Consider the following 16,046-nt stretch of genomic DNA (forward strand, 5'->3'; position numbering starts at 1 on the left):
TGTATAGTATAATATATATATATATATATATATATATATATATATATATGCATTGCGAAAATCGCGAGAAATGCGATAGCGCGATGAATAAGATAACATTTGTGCATTTTTTGTCGTAGAAATTTTTTAAAGTCTGTTAACTGCAAGACAGAGAAGTCCTCCGATCTCCATCTTACAGCCAATCAACAGGTTTGAAGTCATACAACAAAAACGCACAAATGTAATGCTATCATGACTGAGAAAGGTCAAGGCGAAGGCAGCTCAAGGACGCAGCGATCGTTCATTACCTTCCCAAAGAACCGGCCCTTAATGTAACTCTTGCCGGTGTTCTTGTCGTATATCACGTTCGGTATAGTATTCTCCTCCTCATTCGACATCATGCAATCGATGTAATCACAGTGGCGAACAAACCCGCTGTCGTATCACCGTCGAATGTGATGATACCACTCGATGATGCCGTGTGTGGTTATCAGATAGACACGTTTTGCCGCTGCCACGCCGTGGCCGCTGTCGTGTCGTCGATCCTGATCTGCGCTTTCGTCCCCCCAAATCACGTTACCGGCAATACCGGCCGGTAGAGATTCGCGCGTTTATTGTATACTTCAATGACTGATGCGCACTGCTTTACGTTATATACCCGATTGGTTCTCAATTCTACTCTCGTTCTTCTGTGTCCGTGAGAAAAAGAACCGCGGTGAGGATGTTGATGGAAAGGAGCAAAAGAAGAGTGAACAGCCGTGAGCGCGACACGCTGCCGTACCGCAGAAACACCCACTGAATTCGCTGCTCACCGTACTTCTGTTCAATTCAAACCGCCTAGCAGTCCTAGCACTCACGATCACGAAAGACATGCAACGCCAACGGCTCGCCGGTTTAAATGACGCATAGCCGACCAATCGCCGCGCGCGCTGGCTGGGTCACGTGGCTCATGGCGATGTGGGGACATTATCAGCTATCTTTTTCCAGCGAAAGCAAGCTAGAGTTTTTCTTTATTTTTGTAGTTAGCTGCCTGCGTTAAGCGAGCGCGCGTAGAATATTAGGGGCTCCGCACAAAAGGGACAAGGAAGAGAATAATGATGCAGCACAATAGAAGGAAGAATTAGGAATAAGAAATAACGAATACTAACTTATTAGAAACCGTGTATTTCAGTGTATCCAATTTCTGATAGGTTGAAATCTTTTATTTTTCTTTATTCCTAATTCCTTATTCCTTCTATTGTATACCTCAAGAATTTCAACCTATCAGAAATCATGTATTGTGGAATACACAGTTTCTGATAGGTGAAATTCTTATTCTCTGTTCTCTGTTGTTCTCTGATTGGTTCTTAGGCTGCATTTTCATGACGCTCGACGTTCGATTCGAGCGTCAAAATAAATCACGTGAATACAATTGACGAATACCAAGTATCAATTTTGACCAAGTGATCTGTTTTGATGCTCGAATCGAGCATCAGCATGAAAATGCAGTCTTAGGGATTCCGCACAATAAAAGGAACAAGAAATAGAGAACAGAGAATAAGAATTTCAACTTCAATTATCAGAAATCATGTATTGTGAAATATACAGTTTCTGATAGATTGAAATTCTTATTCTCTATTTTCTGTTTCCTATTCCTTTTATTGTGCCCTTAAAGTTGGAAACACAGTGAAAAGCACAGTCAGTAGGAACGGGAATAAAAGATTTCAACCTACCAGAAAGCGTCTATTCTATTATTCATAGTTTCTGATAAGTTGAAATCTCTTATTCCCTGTTTCTATTGCTTATGCTTTTATTTCCAGCTTAAGACTAGCATGCCATGTTCATGAGTGAAAATTTTACAGATGAATGGAACAGCGCGACCAATCACAACTCTGCAGGCATTACTCTGTTTTCTTTACTATGATTGTGATTGATCTCACTGTAAATTTCCGCTAATATAAAACGCCAGTCTGATTTTTAATTCGCAATTCTTAATTTTTAATGCGTAAAAATGCATTCACATGCAAGCATCAAGCAAACGGAAGCAGCAACCAATCAGCTGGGTGATACGGCAGTAAAAAATATTTGGTGTAAAAAATATTTTTTACGCCACTATAAAAACCGCCTCGTTGATTGATTGCTGCTTCTGCTGCTTGCATGTGAATGTACCTTAATAAAACGGGCATTAATTAAGAAGAACAGACTCGAGAAATGGGCTTCTTTCTACATCAAAAATATTGTATCTTTGACATTATTATTATTATAATAAATTGATAGTATAAATAATATAGTATAATATAATAATGAATTGATGATTGTATATAATAATATGTATACGTAATACAAAGTTACAGTGGACTTGTATAAATTTCATCATTAAAGATTACAATATAATAACATGATGATTTACTATAATTTGCTATATATTTTTCGATGCGTTGTATGTATGTATGTACCCTTGGGTCTTTAGATGAATAAATTACTATAAATAAATATTGAATGCTGTTGGTGATTGGAGCCCGCCGTTGGCAGCGGATTCGAATAAATGATGTGAGTTGACTCACATAGTCCTTGCGAATCAATTCTTCTTTTTCCGTTTAATGCTGCGAATTGGATAGACAAATCGTACCGGACTATCATGCGCGTGCGTGAGTTACGTCATTCAACACGTGATCGGTCTCAGGCTCGTATTAACGTTAACTTACATCGAATGTCTTTCTCTCGCAGATCTATAAATTATTAATGCTATTTACATTTAATCAATACATTTAATCAATAATTCACGTATTATTTGCATTACTTTTTATGACAATAATTAAGCGCTATATGTGTTAATTATTCAATTTAATTTGTGTGTGTTTATATATGTAGTAAAGGAATTTATTAATCGTTTAAAAAAATAAATTTTATATTATCTTATATTATCTTAATGTTGTTATTATATAATTAATAATTTTCATTTCGTGTCCTTCACAGATGATATTATTAACTAACAAATAAATAAAAAATATCCTTTCAAATTATTTCAAATTTTGTAAAATTTTATACCAGAAACTATAGAATGAAAAATCTAGAAATTTTAGATCAGAATTTACATACATGAAAAATTTTAGAAAAAATTTAGACTTGAATCTCTAAACGCTTTTGAAAAATTTAAATTTGTATAAAATATCAGAGAAATTTTCGAAAAAATAATGAAACTATTTAAAAGTTCTGAAAAATTTTGGAATTAACATAAAAATTATGATAAATTGCTAAAATTTGAAACTCTGAAAGAATTTTGAAATTTTCAAAAATTTTGAAATTTTTAAAAATTTTGATGAATTATATGTAATATAAAAAGTATAAGAAACATTTCCACCAGGGTATGCCAATAAATTGTACGGCTAAAAGTGTCGCTCAAGTTTAGTTCCCGTGAGGGATCTAATGATACCCACCGTTCCTGCAAAATGTGTACGCACCTGAGATTAGTAACAGCGTCTGCTAGCGTCGCCTCGCCGCGCATGCGCCGAGTTTGTCCTTCCAATTCGCAATTTCACAACACTACTTCCGCTACGATAGCCGACCTGCTGACGTCCATTTTGCTCGTTTGTTGGTGCGAGCGTCCCTGATTTATGAGCCGCCTTTATAGCCGCCTGCTCATCGTAAGTAAACATTAGTCTCTGTAAAGCGTGTCGTTTCATGAATCCGGGATTTCGGATTTTTGTTCGAGAGTTCGCTTCAATTAAATCTCACATCGTGTCTCTGAGACGCGTCCCTGCGAGGACATTTTTCATAGAACTTTCCGAGATAGCGTCGGTGATACGTCGTGGCTTGCTGCATCTTGTTAAAACTCGCTGAGATCTGAATAAAAGAGAAGCAAATAAAGAGATTCACGCACGCTGCAATTCGGCATTTCAATATAGAAAGAAAGAGTGAGGGAGAGAGGGTTTCTATTATTTTTTACAATATTTCCGTATTTGCAAAGGCACTGATAACTAACGTGCGGAGTATCTTTCGTTGAAAGAATTTGATGAAAAATGTCACTGAATTGCTTTCAGATTAGACAGATTAGACAAATGTTACAAACCGTGGTACTGTGCGAATCTAATGTTCTAGAAATTTCTGAATTCAAGGTTCCTTTTAATTCTTAGATTTATTAATTCTGAAATTTTTCATGGTCTCAAGCTTTAATTTTTATAGATCAGTATTATTCAAATTTAATTTGTAATTCTAGGCATGTATCAGCGTTTATACCTGTTCTTTTTTTTTATCTCCATCAAGAAAAAAGAATATCAGGTTCTTTTCATTTGATGACACAAATCAGTACAAGTTGTTTTATCTTTGTTAATCACTGAAATTGCAAAAAAAATAGAATGTTAATGTTTTTTATTGTGTATTTTTTATTATATAGGTTTTGAATCAATCCTTGTTGGATTAATGATTGCAAGTTCCATTATTGATAGTGTAGTGTCAATCAATAGCAATCCAACTCAGATCGGTTTAAAACCTGCTACAAAACCGCTATGTGCCAATTTGTGTCATTAAATGAAAAATCAGACACTGGATGTTTACCAGCAAGAATGTAGTGAAATATTTTATCCTTGTTTAACATTGGCAAACAAGAATATAATATTATAGTTCATTGTATTACACTAATGTCCATTTCTACCAATATAGTTTAATTTTAATCTTGGTTCAACTAACTTTTCATCTTTTTCTAAAAATTAGAAAAAGGTAAACAAATTGAACTGAGATTAAAGCCAATCTACATTGATAAAACTAGGCATAAGTTTGTTTTTTAGCTTTGTATACATGATTCATCTTTTCTTTTTTCTCTGATATGGAGAAAAAAGGAAAAGAAACTATAAAACTCTATAAAAACTCTATAAAAAGTTCAATTAAAAAGAACAAGCCTACTGTATCATTGTTGGAAAACATTCACTGATATATCAAGCAAATATGTAATTACAAATCTTGAAGAGCTAATTGATCTATAAAGTTGAAACTTGAAAGATAACAAAAATTTCAGGATTAATTATTAATAAATATTTATGTTATTGTAAACTTAAAAATTTTTAGCTTTATATTTCTAGATTTGATATATAATATATGAATCAAAATATGTTACAGGAAGTTTGAATAATGGAGGGAGCACCAGGAGGTGGTAGAGGTAGTTTTCGAGGCCGTGGAGGCCCAGGTGGAGTAATGAGGGGACGCGGTGGTTTTGGAGAAAGAGGAAGGTAAAGAACTTATGATGCAGATTAGTTAACTCGACACACTTGCCACACCTTTAATATTCTCAAGAAACAATTTTTGCTCCAGAAAAAAATTCTTAAATATTACGTTGCTTTTATAATTAGTTTCCATTCTTTTAATTAAAAAAAAAAGAAATGTGGCATAATGAAACAAAGAATTTAATAAAATTATACAAATAGAGATGCTTATGTATATAAATATGAAAAAAATAACTGATATATATTTATTTTGCAACAGAGGTGGTCCTCCTCGAGGTGGTAGCATGATGCGTGGCGGACGAGGTAATGGACCTGGCGGGAGAGGAGGTCCACCAATGAGAGGCCGAGGTGGCCCTCCTGGCAGAGGTGGACGAGGTGGACATTTTCCTCCAGGGTAAGCATTTTATTATTATATATTTTATATTCTAATAAAATTAATCATATTTTATAAAATATTTTATAAAATATTTAATTTTGTCATTAATTTATAAATTGTATATTAATTTTTTTCCAATATTATGAAAAATATTAATATATTTAATAAATATACATTATTAATAATACATTACTACTTTTTACTAATGCCTGTTGATAAATTTATCGCAAAATGTGAAATGAGAATTATAAGATCTTATAAATCTTTTATATTATATATTTTTAATAATAAAATTTATAAGTTTGTATTATAAGCTAATATAATATCATATATTTTATTGATCATTCACATAGACCACCAGAAGCAGGAATGTCTAGTGGACCTGGAGGTGGCCCGCCACCATTAGGAATGGGTGGTCCTCCACGAGGTGGTGGCGGAAGGGGTGGTGGTAGTAATAGCTTCCGTAGCAGAGGTAGAGGCGACTTCGGCAGGGGAGATAGCCGCGGAGGTAGCAACAATTTCCGAGGTCGCGGCATGGATAGAGGTAGAGGAGGATCCAGGTGAGAGTTAATTCTTAGCTCCAAAATAATTTATTTAAGCCTGAGTAAAATTATTCATGTAATCATGATGGTTACTGTTCTTTTGAAAATTTTTTGAAAAAAATCTTATACATATGAATATATCGCAAATTTATTCTTAAATTCTATTGAATGATTTACGATAACTTAATAAATATATATTATAAGAAGTTTTTGAATTTGCTGAATTTAAATTTGATATTGGAAATTCAAAATTTAAAGTAGTAGATCTAATACGATGGCTTGACAGTCAGAAAAATAAATTTTTGTTAAACTAAGATATTTTTGACATCAAAAAGTCATGATAAAAAATATGTATAAAGAGAATCGAATAAGATGTTTACACTACAAGACAATAAAGCAATAAAATTTATTAGTATATAAAGATGAGACGTAAGTTTTTATTTGCGAATATATGTAATGTCATTAGTTACTTAACAGTTAATTTTAGTATTAGGAATAAAAAACAAGCAAAAGACAAGCATAGAAATTACAATGATTACATTTACACAATTCGATTTACATCTAAGTTATAATATTGATGTTATGAAACTGGTGAAATCGAGCTGTGTAAACGAAATCCATATGAAAAATACTGATACTCTCATCTTGCAACGAGAATTTTGTTAATGTGATAGAATTATATTTTTATTCAAATGCAATTTATCGTTTCAGAGGAGGATCAAGCAGAGGTGGACCCAGCCGTGGTGGCTTCGATCGTGGTCGGGGAACTGGTGGTGGACGTGGTGGTCCTACGAAACGAGGAGGAGGCCCACCTAGCTCGAGTGGACCCTCTAAAAGGCCACGCTTTGATCAGCCGTCTTCCCAACCATCTAATGGCTACGCTACACAACCTCCTAGGTGAATATCACAGGAACTTTCTTTTTATCGTAACATTTAAAGATATTTGTTTTCTTGAAAACTAAAGATTGAAAATTAAATTGACATGTGTAATTTCAGTCATGTGTTTACTAAATATCGAACATTAATTAAAATTAATTTTTTATATATTTATATATTTAGTTAGTTTTATATATTTATAATATTTAAATGTATTAATGCGTTTATTAGGATATTTAATGATATATATAAAAGAGAATTATATATAAAAGAGAATTATCAAAATTGTATTACTTAATTTTATATTTCTCACACTTTTAGTACTAATTTTCAATCAATATTGGAAATTATAGCTTGATGTTGAAGACACCTATTATTATATATGTTTAATCTTTTGTCAAGAATAAATTAATTTATTATATATACTTTTTATGACATACTATAAAAGGTACAATTTAACTGTCTAAGCTATTTTCTAAAACTCATACTTATCTCTTTTTCAAAATATAATCTTTTAACATAATCATAACATAATCTTTTTTTAGAAATAATAAATTTGCGAAAATAATAAACAAATGTTCGATAAGATTTATAGACATTATAACAAATATAATAACAAATTTAAAAAATATTGAAGATATAATAATATAATATATAATTAATAAATAATTACAATTTATATTTTACATATAAAAGTTCAAAAATAATCAGTGAAGTATATATTAATAAGACAAAGAAAATGAATGTATTAACAACATATTTTGCTTTTGAATGATAATAGCCAAGGTTATGGAGGTTCAAGTAACGCTTATAGCAGCCAACAACAACCGCAGCAGCAACAGTCCGTAGGATATGGTAGCGGTGGCTATGGCTCACAGCAAGGCTACACGCAGTCTTATCAGGGCTATGAGAGTTATCAGCAGCCTCAGGATTATGGACAAACGGTAAATGAAATTGATTGACGACAGTACATATATTCAAGACAATTCTGAAAACGAATTATTTTTAATAATTTGAATATTAAAATACATTCTAGATTTTTGAGTATTTAATTTAATTAATTCTTCTAAATAAATTTAAATAATAAATAATTACACAATTGTAATCTTTCGAAATTAATAGAATTTTCTATTGGTGTTAATTAAAAAATTGTTAATTGTGTTTTCAATTAGAATTCATGATTATTTTGTCTCTTTTAATTATCCAGGGTTATCCACCGTCCGCAGCAGATAGCAGATATGGCGGGGCGTCATCGGTTCCAGCTGCAGGATTCGGCGCTAACGATCCGTACAGTTACGGCAAAGCTCCGCCGTCAGGTGAGTTGTAGACACTAAAGAGGTGTTGTATGCGACATGCGTCGTTTCTATTACAATTTGTGTATCTTTGTCTCTCGCTAATTAATTTTGATCAATTCCTCATAATCTAATAATTTGAAGTTATTTTTTTTCCAAAACTTTCAGATTTTTAAAATTTTAATTCCAAATGTGACCTTCCTATAATAATTTAAAATAAAAATTCAAATTGTGAAGGATTGATTAAGCTTGACGCATTTTTCACGTGTAACATTGATAGTACTTATCACGACAATCAAGTACTGATTGTGAATACTCAAAATGTGCGATAATCCACTAATCGAGTACTCGAGCATCGAATTGAGTAGATCAGCGGGACACCATATACAGTTATTAATATTACATAATGCATGTCTAGCCGATTACCAGCAGGAGGCAGTGTCAACCGCGGGACCGGGGGGCGGGGCCGGTTATGTCTCAGCTAATCCATATGACGACCGATCTAATGTCAACATAATCAACCGGGGTTATTCGACGCAACCTTATGGTTAGTTGTTTCGTTCGCTGTCATCGTTCACATTATACAATTCATTAACTAGCCATTGGAGCGATTCTTAAGGGCTTATTTATCATAGAGATGGAATATTGAATTATTTGCTCGAAGAGATTTCCAGCAAAGAAGTGTCACGATATTAAATTGTGTCACAAAATCATGGTAGGGAATTTAATTATTAATTTTAATGAAATGTTAATTATAAATGTTCCTCAAGAAAAGTTAATAAAGTATCAGATTATTATTATAGACAATAAATAGTTTATTATGTTCTTCACATAAAATTTCTAGCAAAACATTGAATTTAAGATATTGTATATAATGGGATCTCTTTTCTGACAAATAATTTTATGTCCCGATGATAAGTGAGTTTTTAAAGATCGCTACCTAATGTTTTTGTTTTCCGGGTTACATCCGAGTTAACACGATTCGGCAATAAAAACGTAAAACACAATTCGATTCAGACGAGAAACGTTCTGATTTAAACTACAAAAGAGAGAGCAAATGCGCTGTCAATTTGTCAGATCATCGATTTATGTTCTAGAAATTCAAATACTTCAATTTCTCGAAGTCTTAATACCATTAGAATTGAAATTTTTTTTAAGTTCTTGAAATTTTCTTCACACATTCTCGTTCCTTTTCGGATATTTTCTTACATTCTCGTTCCTATTATTTCGGATATTTAGATTTTTATATCGCTAGATCTGTGTAGAATTTTAAAGTTTTTTTTTTTCTGAATTGTATTTTACTTACGAGCGATACGAATGAATTGCGCAGTTACACAAATCCCATTTTGAACGTAATAAGAAATCACACAAAAATTGGATACGAATCCTTTCATCAAGACACTAGCACTGCAGCACTGCCTCCTGCCATCTTTCACTCCAGGATTACAAGGTCCGTGATATGTGCAATTTCTTTCTCACCTAAAACAAACAATATATATAAGTATATAAATTATCATGTTAAGCCTTTTATTATTCTTTTTCAATATATCCTCTATCATCTGATTTTATTTATAATATTTTGGATTTCTTAATCTATAATTCAATATTATTATAAAGATTTCTTCGTAGATTTATTTAATTTGTAAGAAAATGTTTTTAAATCATTTGAAGCAATTAAGCGATATCACTTGATTAGTTGTCACTTTCTCATGGAAATGTACTCCTTTTTTATATTTTGATGATGTTGTGACTGTTACTATGACTGTTTTACTACTATGACTGTTTTATCGTTCAATTGACCGTTATATATGATAAAGCTTTTTTTTCGTTATTTCGTTCGACTCGTTTCAAATATTTCTCGTCTGAGTCATTCGCTTCTATATTTTCGGCATTTTTCATGAAGCGTTGTGATAAATATTTTTCTTGTAATTGCAGATTATCCGAGTCAGGACGGTGTTTATGGGAAACAGGACTATGGTAAGTACAACTCGCAGTTCAGAAAAGTTCATTGATCAGAGGAAAACAAATTTAGTTAAGTCGATTGGAAAAAGAAATTGTGTTTATGTAGAATCTATACGTGAAATATACTAAATAAGTAATAATATATAAAGAAACATCCGGAAGGTACAAAAAAAGATATAAACGACATATGTAGTGTATTATTTTATTAGGTGTAGTAAAAAGAAATCCATTATTTTTGCATGAAATTGAATGGAAAAATAATGGATTTCTTTTTATTACACTTAATATGTGCAAGATTTATATGAACATTTTCGTACTTTTGACAAGGAAAGTGTAGGACATTCTATAAAATTTAGGATAATTTAGGATAAACTTTTGGATAATTAGTCGGTGAAATTTCATTATATACAAAACAATAACCAAAGACATTATTAAAGATGATTCCGAGAGATTTATGAAGAATTGCGCTTCCCAAAATACAAGGTCAGATCAAATTTAGTTAAAAATCGTTTAAAAATCAAGTGAAAATTACAGTTAGTACTGAACACAATGTAACGACTTGTAACGCAAAAAATATACAACCTATAGGGCTATTATATTAGACGATATTAATTTAAATATCTAGTTATGTGTTAGGTACGAGTGTAACATTACAAGAGATGTTTAATGACATTATCAACAGCTATTATTAGTACACCGAAATGTTTGCTGCAATGTCTTACGAGAACATTCGCAATACTAAAAGTATTTGCAGTTCTACAAAAAGCGTTTATATTATTACAAGAGCATTTGCGATATCACAAGAACATAATAGCAAAGAAAGATTCTTAATCCACTTAAACATACACGAGATTTTTGCAATATTCGATCGTTAGCAAGTTTAAAAGACTGTCCATAAAGATATTTACATCACAAAGCTAATCTACAAGAAATCCATTTTTTTAAGTATTTAAGAATCAAAGGCAAATGAAATTATGATATATATTCATTGTACGCGTACACAAACACACGTCGAAAACGTCGAAAAATAATAGGCAGGTAAAGAATTGGTAGCAATATCGTACAAGGATCTATAAGTAGGCCGTTCAGTTTTATGTATATGTAGAGAAGCAAGAACACTAATTATATTTCTCGAGTAATGGAACGGAGGAGCTATGGTTGTTTCCAGGTGGCAGTGCTGGTTACCAAAACGCCCAGTCTCAGCGACGTTATTAAAGATATCCGTCACTTAATCAATATCCGCTCATTAATTTTGTATCTAAGTAGACAACAATTCTCCCAGGCGAAAAGAAAAAAAACACAGAACAGATCGTATCCATCTTCCGTCGCACGTTAAAGAGAATAAACTTTCTCCTTTTAAAACTGCGAAATATATTTGTTGATAGAAGAACGATGACAATCGAGGAATCTTGAAGCAAGGTGATGTAAAATTGTAAAATCGAGATACATATACTTATATATCGAGGGACTTATCTCGCTTTTCGTAAAAGCTGATTTGATCACACGTGTTGAAAAAGTTGGGAATTAATATTGTTAGACATATGTCGTAATTATTTTATATATGAATATATCCTTGTCTTTTGCTGAATGCATTTTTCAATTGACGTATGTATTTGAAGAATTGTTTTACTTTTCAAAAGATTTAATTCAAAAGATTCTTCTCATTGATTCCCAGCTTTTCTAAGGCACTGCTCCGCGTCACTTTGCTTCCAAGATTTTTTTCACTTCCGCTTGCTTTGTCTTCGTCTCGTGCGCGTTGAACGAACTTGATCGATATATATTGCTTGACGATATAGGGAATACATATTTTATACTTGACAATTAGCAATTAATACACATTACATTATTTCATTACGTCGCCTGTACGACAATCTAGAATTAAGTCTCGGTCGAGCGTTAATTTTCTCGACTGTTTTCTTCACTATTTGCGTAGCGTAATTTATCACAACAGTAATAACTAAAGAGAAACCAGCAATGACAAAAGCGATAACGACGACACTGTAAAGTCGGCGTCCTGTTTTGTAAATAGAAATCATAAATAAACCCTTTTTTTGTGGAAAGGAAAAATGATGGCAAAGCACGCGATATATGGAACTGTATACTTTATCCCTGAAGGCTTAGAAGGAGAATAACGTTAAACACTGATATAAGCACTTCTCAATATGTCTTAATATTCATTCATTTTGATTAATTGATATCTAAAGTTACTATCTAAAGTTTATGTCTATTCAGTTAGATTTAATTGAAAATATCGAGGATTATTTTGAAACTATTGGAAATATTTTATAACTTATTGTAATACTTATTTACTAAAATTTTATTGTTTATTGTAATTTTTTGTTAATATTAGATTCATCCATTTTATAACTTATAATTACATAAATAATTCTGCAATCTATAACTTGGGCAAATAACCGTCACGACTATCGATGATCAGTCATTAGCAGTTTATCAATGTTATATTGGAGATAATTATCAATTGAAAATTAAATTAATTAAATTCTTATGAAATAGTTAATTTTTCATAAGATTTAACGAACTTGGCAATTTTGTTGTCTTTAACGATTAGCTATGCATTTTCTGCAGATTGCAGAAAAAAAATGTGAGTCTCGGTTGTTTGAATGAGATTTCTTTTCTCGACAGAGAATCCGATCAGGAGTCGAATAGTATAATGAATTTAACAATGCAGTATAATGTCTAATCCTCTGTCGTGCATTATTTTATATTAATTAACGAAACTCGCTTGAAATTTGTACCGTTTATTGTATATGATACATCTTTTATGAATAATTCTATATAGCGCATCATGTTGTTATGTCCCGATCTATTGTAAACGATCGCTCGATGAAAATGAAAGAAACATTGAAAAAAAAATGAAGATCGAGAACATCAATACATCAAAGACTTATACCCTTACCCTTATTGTCACCTTACCTTATAGCACGAGAAACAGAGAAAAAGTGGACGAGACACACGCAAAAACCAGCAACTGCCCTAGGAAGACAAGCTAATCAAAAAGACTGAATTTGGGCGAATAAGTATGATAATTAGACGAAAGATTATCTCGGTAATATAAAGTAACAAAAAGTAGGTATATATGTGAACATTTTTGGGAAACATTGGTAAATTAAATGCCATTTCCGACCGAGTCATTCTTTCGTCTATGAATTCTTTGATCGTTTGCAGTCGATTTTTTCTTTAACAAAGATATCAAAAAAATTGTTAGATTGTAAGCAGTCTAGAATAAAAGATTTCTTAGGAAGAGTTTCTTAGGAAGTCTTGAAAACATCGCGAGAATAGATAGCGAAATTTTAATTATTTTGTAAGAGTTGAAGATTAATTAGAGATATATTCAATGTTAAAAATTGAAACTACGATAATGATCTCTTCGACGTTTTCAGTAAGGAAAAATCGACTCCGAACTGGTAAAAAAATACATGGACGAAAGATGAAGACTCATTTAAGAAATCATAACGTCCAGTTAGAGATATTTAATTAGAAAAAGGTAAAAGTAAAAATTAGATAACATTTGAAGAAAATTATGAGTTTGTGAAAGTGTATGTAAGTTTAAAGATTTTATTCTAAAGCATATAACAAATTTCACATATCTATTAATTTCAAAATAACGTTACTATTTCAGGAATATCTCACCCCTGAGTCATACGTAAACGTAGCGTTGGAAATAATTGACAAGCCCAGATATAAGGCCCGACATCTCTTATAGTTTCTAAAAATTCAATTATTAGTACACAATATTATGATATTTGAGTATTATTACTTAAGAAATATGATATTTATAGAACAATATGAGTATAATATGAATGCAATTATAGAGTAATATAATGAGTTTATTATAGAGTCATATGAGTTCAGAGCAGTATCATTTGAGTACAATTACAGAGTAACATCATGAGTGCATTGTAGAGCATATGGAGTTTAAGCAGCGGAAGGTACTTAAAAGTACTAATAATGACCAAGTTTGATGAAAATCAAGTTTATTTCACAGGCGTAGCAACAAGCTGAGATACTTAAGAAACAATGAATGAAAGTCAGAGGGTGAGAGACAGAAAGTATCGTTCTTCCAGCAAGAAACATGTCAAATTTGTTAAGTCAACCACCCTCACTTAAAAGAGAAAAGACAAATTGAATAAATAGTGGATGCAGTCCAGTTAGCGCTATTCAAAATAGTTTAAAAATAATTTAAAAATATATAAAATTAGAAGAGTCGTACTATTGAAATCCAATATTGCGCTAACTAGACCGGCATTCAAAGTGAGTAAAATTATTTTCGTTAATTATATTTGAAAGCAGTAGAAATTAGCTAAAGTCCTTGAGTTTATGAATAATTAATTAAGATTCACCTTGTTAATCATATATATGTAAAATGTACAATTTTTATATGAAAAATAAGTAAAGAAAGAGTGCTATAAAATTTGCTATAAAAAGTACTTTTTTATGCACACAATTTTTTTTTTAATTGCGTATCACTTGGAACTGAATGACAGTTAATCAAAGACGATTGTCAATCAATGATAAATATTAATGTGACGTACATGAGAAAATGAGAATGGGAAAGAGAACAAACCAGAAAAGTAATGAAACTAACGCGTGCAATGCTAAATATTAGAAATGAAAATCAAATGCTCGAGTATACCTCAACCCAAAAGCTCAGGTGAGTAAATACAAATAAATATCTATCCATTCTTTGTGAACAGCTATCTATTTCCGAAGAGGACATATATTTATATATTTATATATATATACATATATATATTTATCAGAATTTATAAGAGAGTAATCGAATTAATTAGTTAACAGACGGAACTTCGAACTACTGCATTTATCGAGTGTAAAAGTGAATTTAGCGAAGTAACAAACATAGTGAATTAATTGCAATATAACAGCGGATCTTTGAAAGGCGTCCTAATGTATCACAGGCGATCGAATTGCTTGAAAAGTAGATTTCATTCGATTGTAACAAGCCCAATTGCGTTTCTTTATTTTTATGTCTCTTATAAAGATGTAGCACAGGGAGTGAGATAAAATCACTACGACTGAATAAAGATACATCAGAAAGACGAGTGGAAAAGATTCGTAAATTCACACCTTTCATAAGTATATTCGCAATTAACAACCGTTATCGTTACAATATTCTCTCCCAGATGAATTATCTTGCCGTTTTTAACGCGCATAGCGGACGTCGTTAAATCGAGAGAAATAACTAAAAGCGCTAAAGTTAGGATGGCGCCAAAGGAAATGAAACTGATTCACTCGATAATCAAGTAGGCACGATTTTGAGTAAACGAGCAATGTTGCAAACGACACTTCGTAAAGATATAGACAAAATTAGCTTAAATTTTTCAGACGAGTGCGAAATTGATTTCACAATTTGACCACTCGGCTCTTGTCTGATTTATTGATGTTGCTTTCTCTAGGTTGATCACAACGGCAACAACTGTGACGTTCAACGAGATCATCATCCACATGGAATCATCGATTATAATCGCCGCATGACCGGTATCGCAATCACGAGAACCAGAAATATCACGAATCTGGTGAGCTAGAATTATGAATATATTAATGCGTACACACACTAATAGTATATTTCTACTATTTCTAATAGTACACTCTAATTTTCTTAAAGTGAAATTTCACTCCGAGAGAGAGTGAACATACAGCCATTTTTAAAGAATGAAAATATTTCACTCTCTTTGTGAGATTTCATTCCAAGAAATTTGGAGTGTATACGAATAATATACTTATAGTATATACCAATTATATATATATATATATATATATATATATATATATATATATATATATA

General features: G+C 31.7%; 2 protein-coding genes across 2 annotated transcripts in view; one reads left to right on the forward strand and one right to left on the reverse strand.

Moving 5' to 3' along the window:
• The window catches only part of LOC105621673 (serine/threonine-protein kinase polo-like), a 10,688-nt gene extending 6,908 nt beyond the window's left edge, over window positions 1-3,780 (reverse strand). Inside the window, exons 1-2 of the mRNA XM_012203141.1 lie at window positions 3,694-3,780; window positions 3,506-3,620 (exon numbers count right to left, since the gene is read on the reverse strand). Of these exons, the coding sequence (XP_012058531.1) occupies window positions 3,506-3,620; window positions 3,694-3,780 (202 nt within the window). The remainder of the gene's footprint in view (window positions 1-3,505; window positions 3,621-3,693) is intronic.
• A 1,302-nt stretch (window positions 3,781-5,082) lies between these two features.
• LOC105621629 (keratin, type I cytoskeletal 9) lies at window positions 5,083-8,812 on the forward strand. The gene is made up of 7 exons (XM_012203096.1): window positions 5,083-5,180; window positions 5,434-5,568; window positions 5,904-6,110; window positions 6,804-6,989; window positions 7,750-7,912; window positions 8,176-8,284; window positions 8,679-8,812. The coding sequence occupies exons 1-7, from the start codon at window positions 5,083-5,085 to the stop codon at window positions 8,810-8,812; spliced, it is 1,032 nt and encodes a 343-aa protein (XP_012058486.1).
• Window positions 8,813-16,046: the final 7,234 nt, after the last annotated feature.

The sequence above is a fragment of the Atta cephalotes genome, assembly GCF_000143395.1.
Source record: "Atta cephalotes unplaced genomic scaffold scaffold00035, whole genome shotgun sequence".
NCBI lineage: Eukaryota > Metazoa > Arthropoda > Insecta > Hymenoptera > Formicidae > Atta > Atta cephalotes.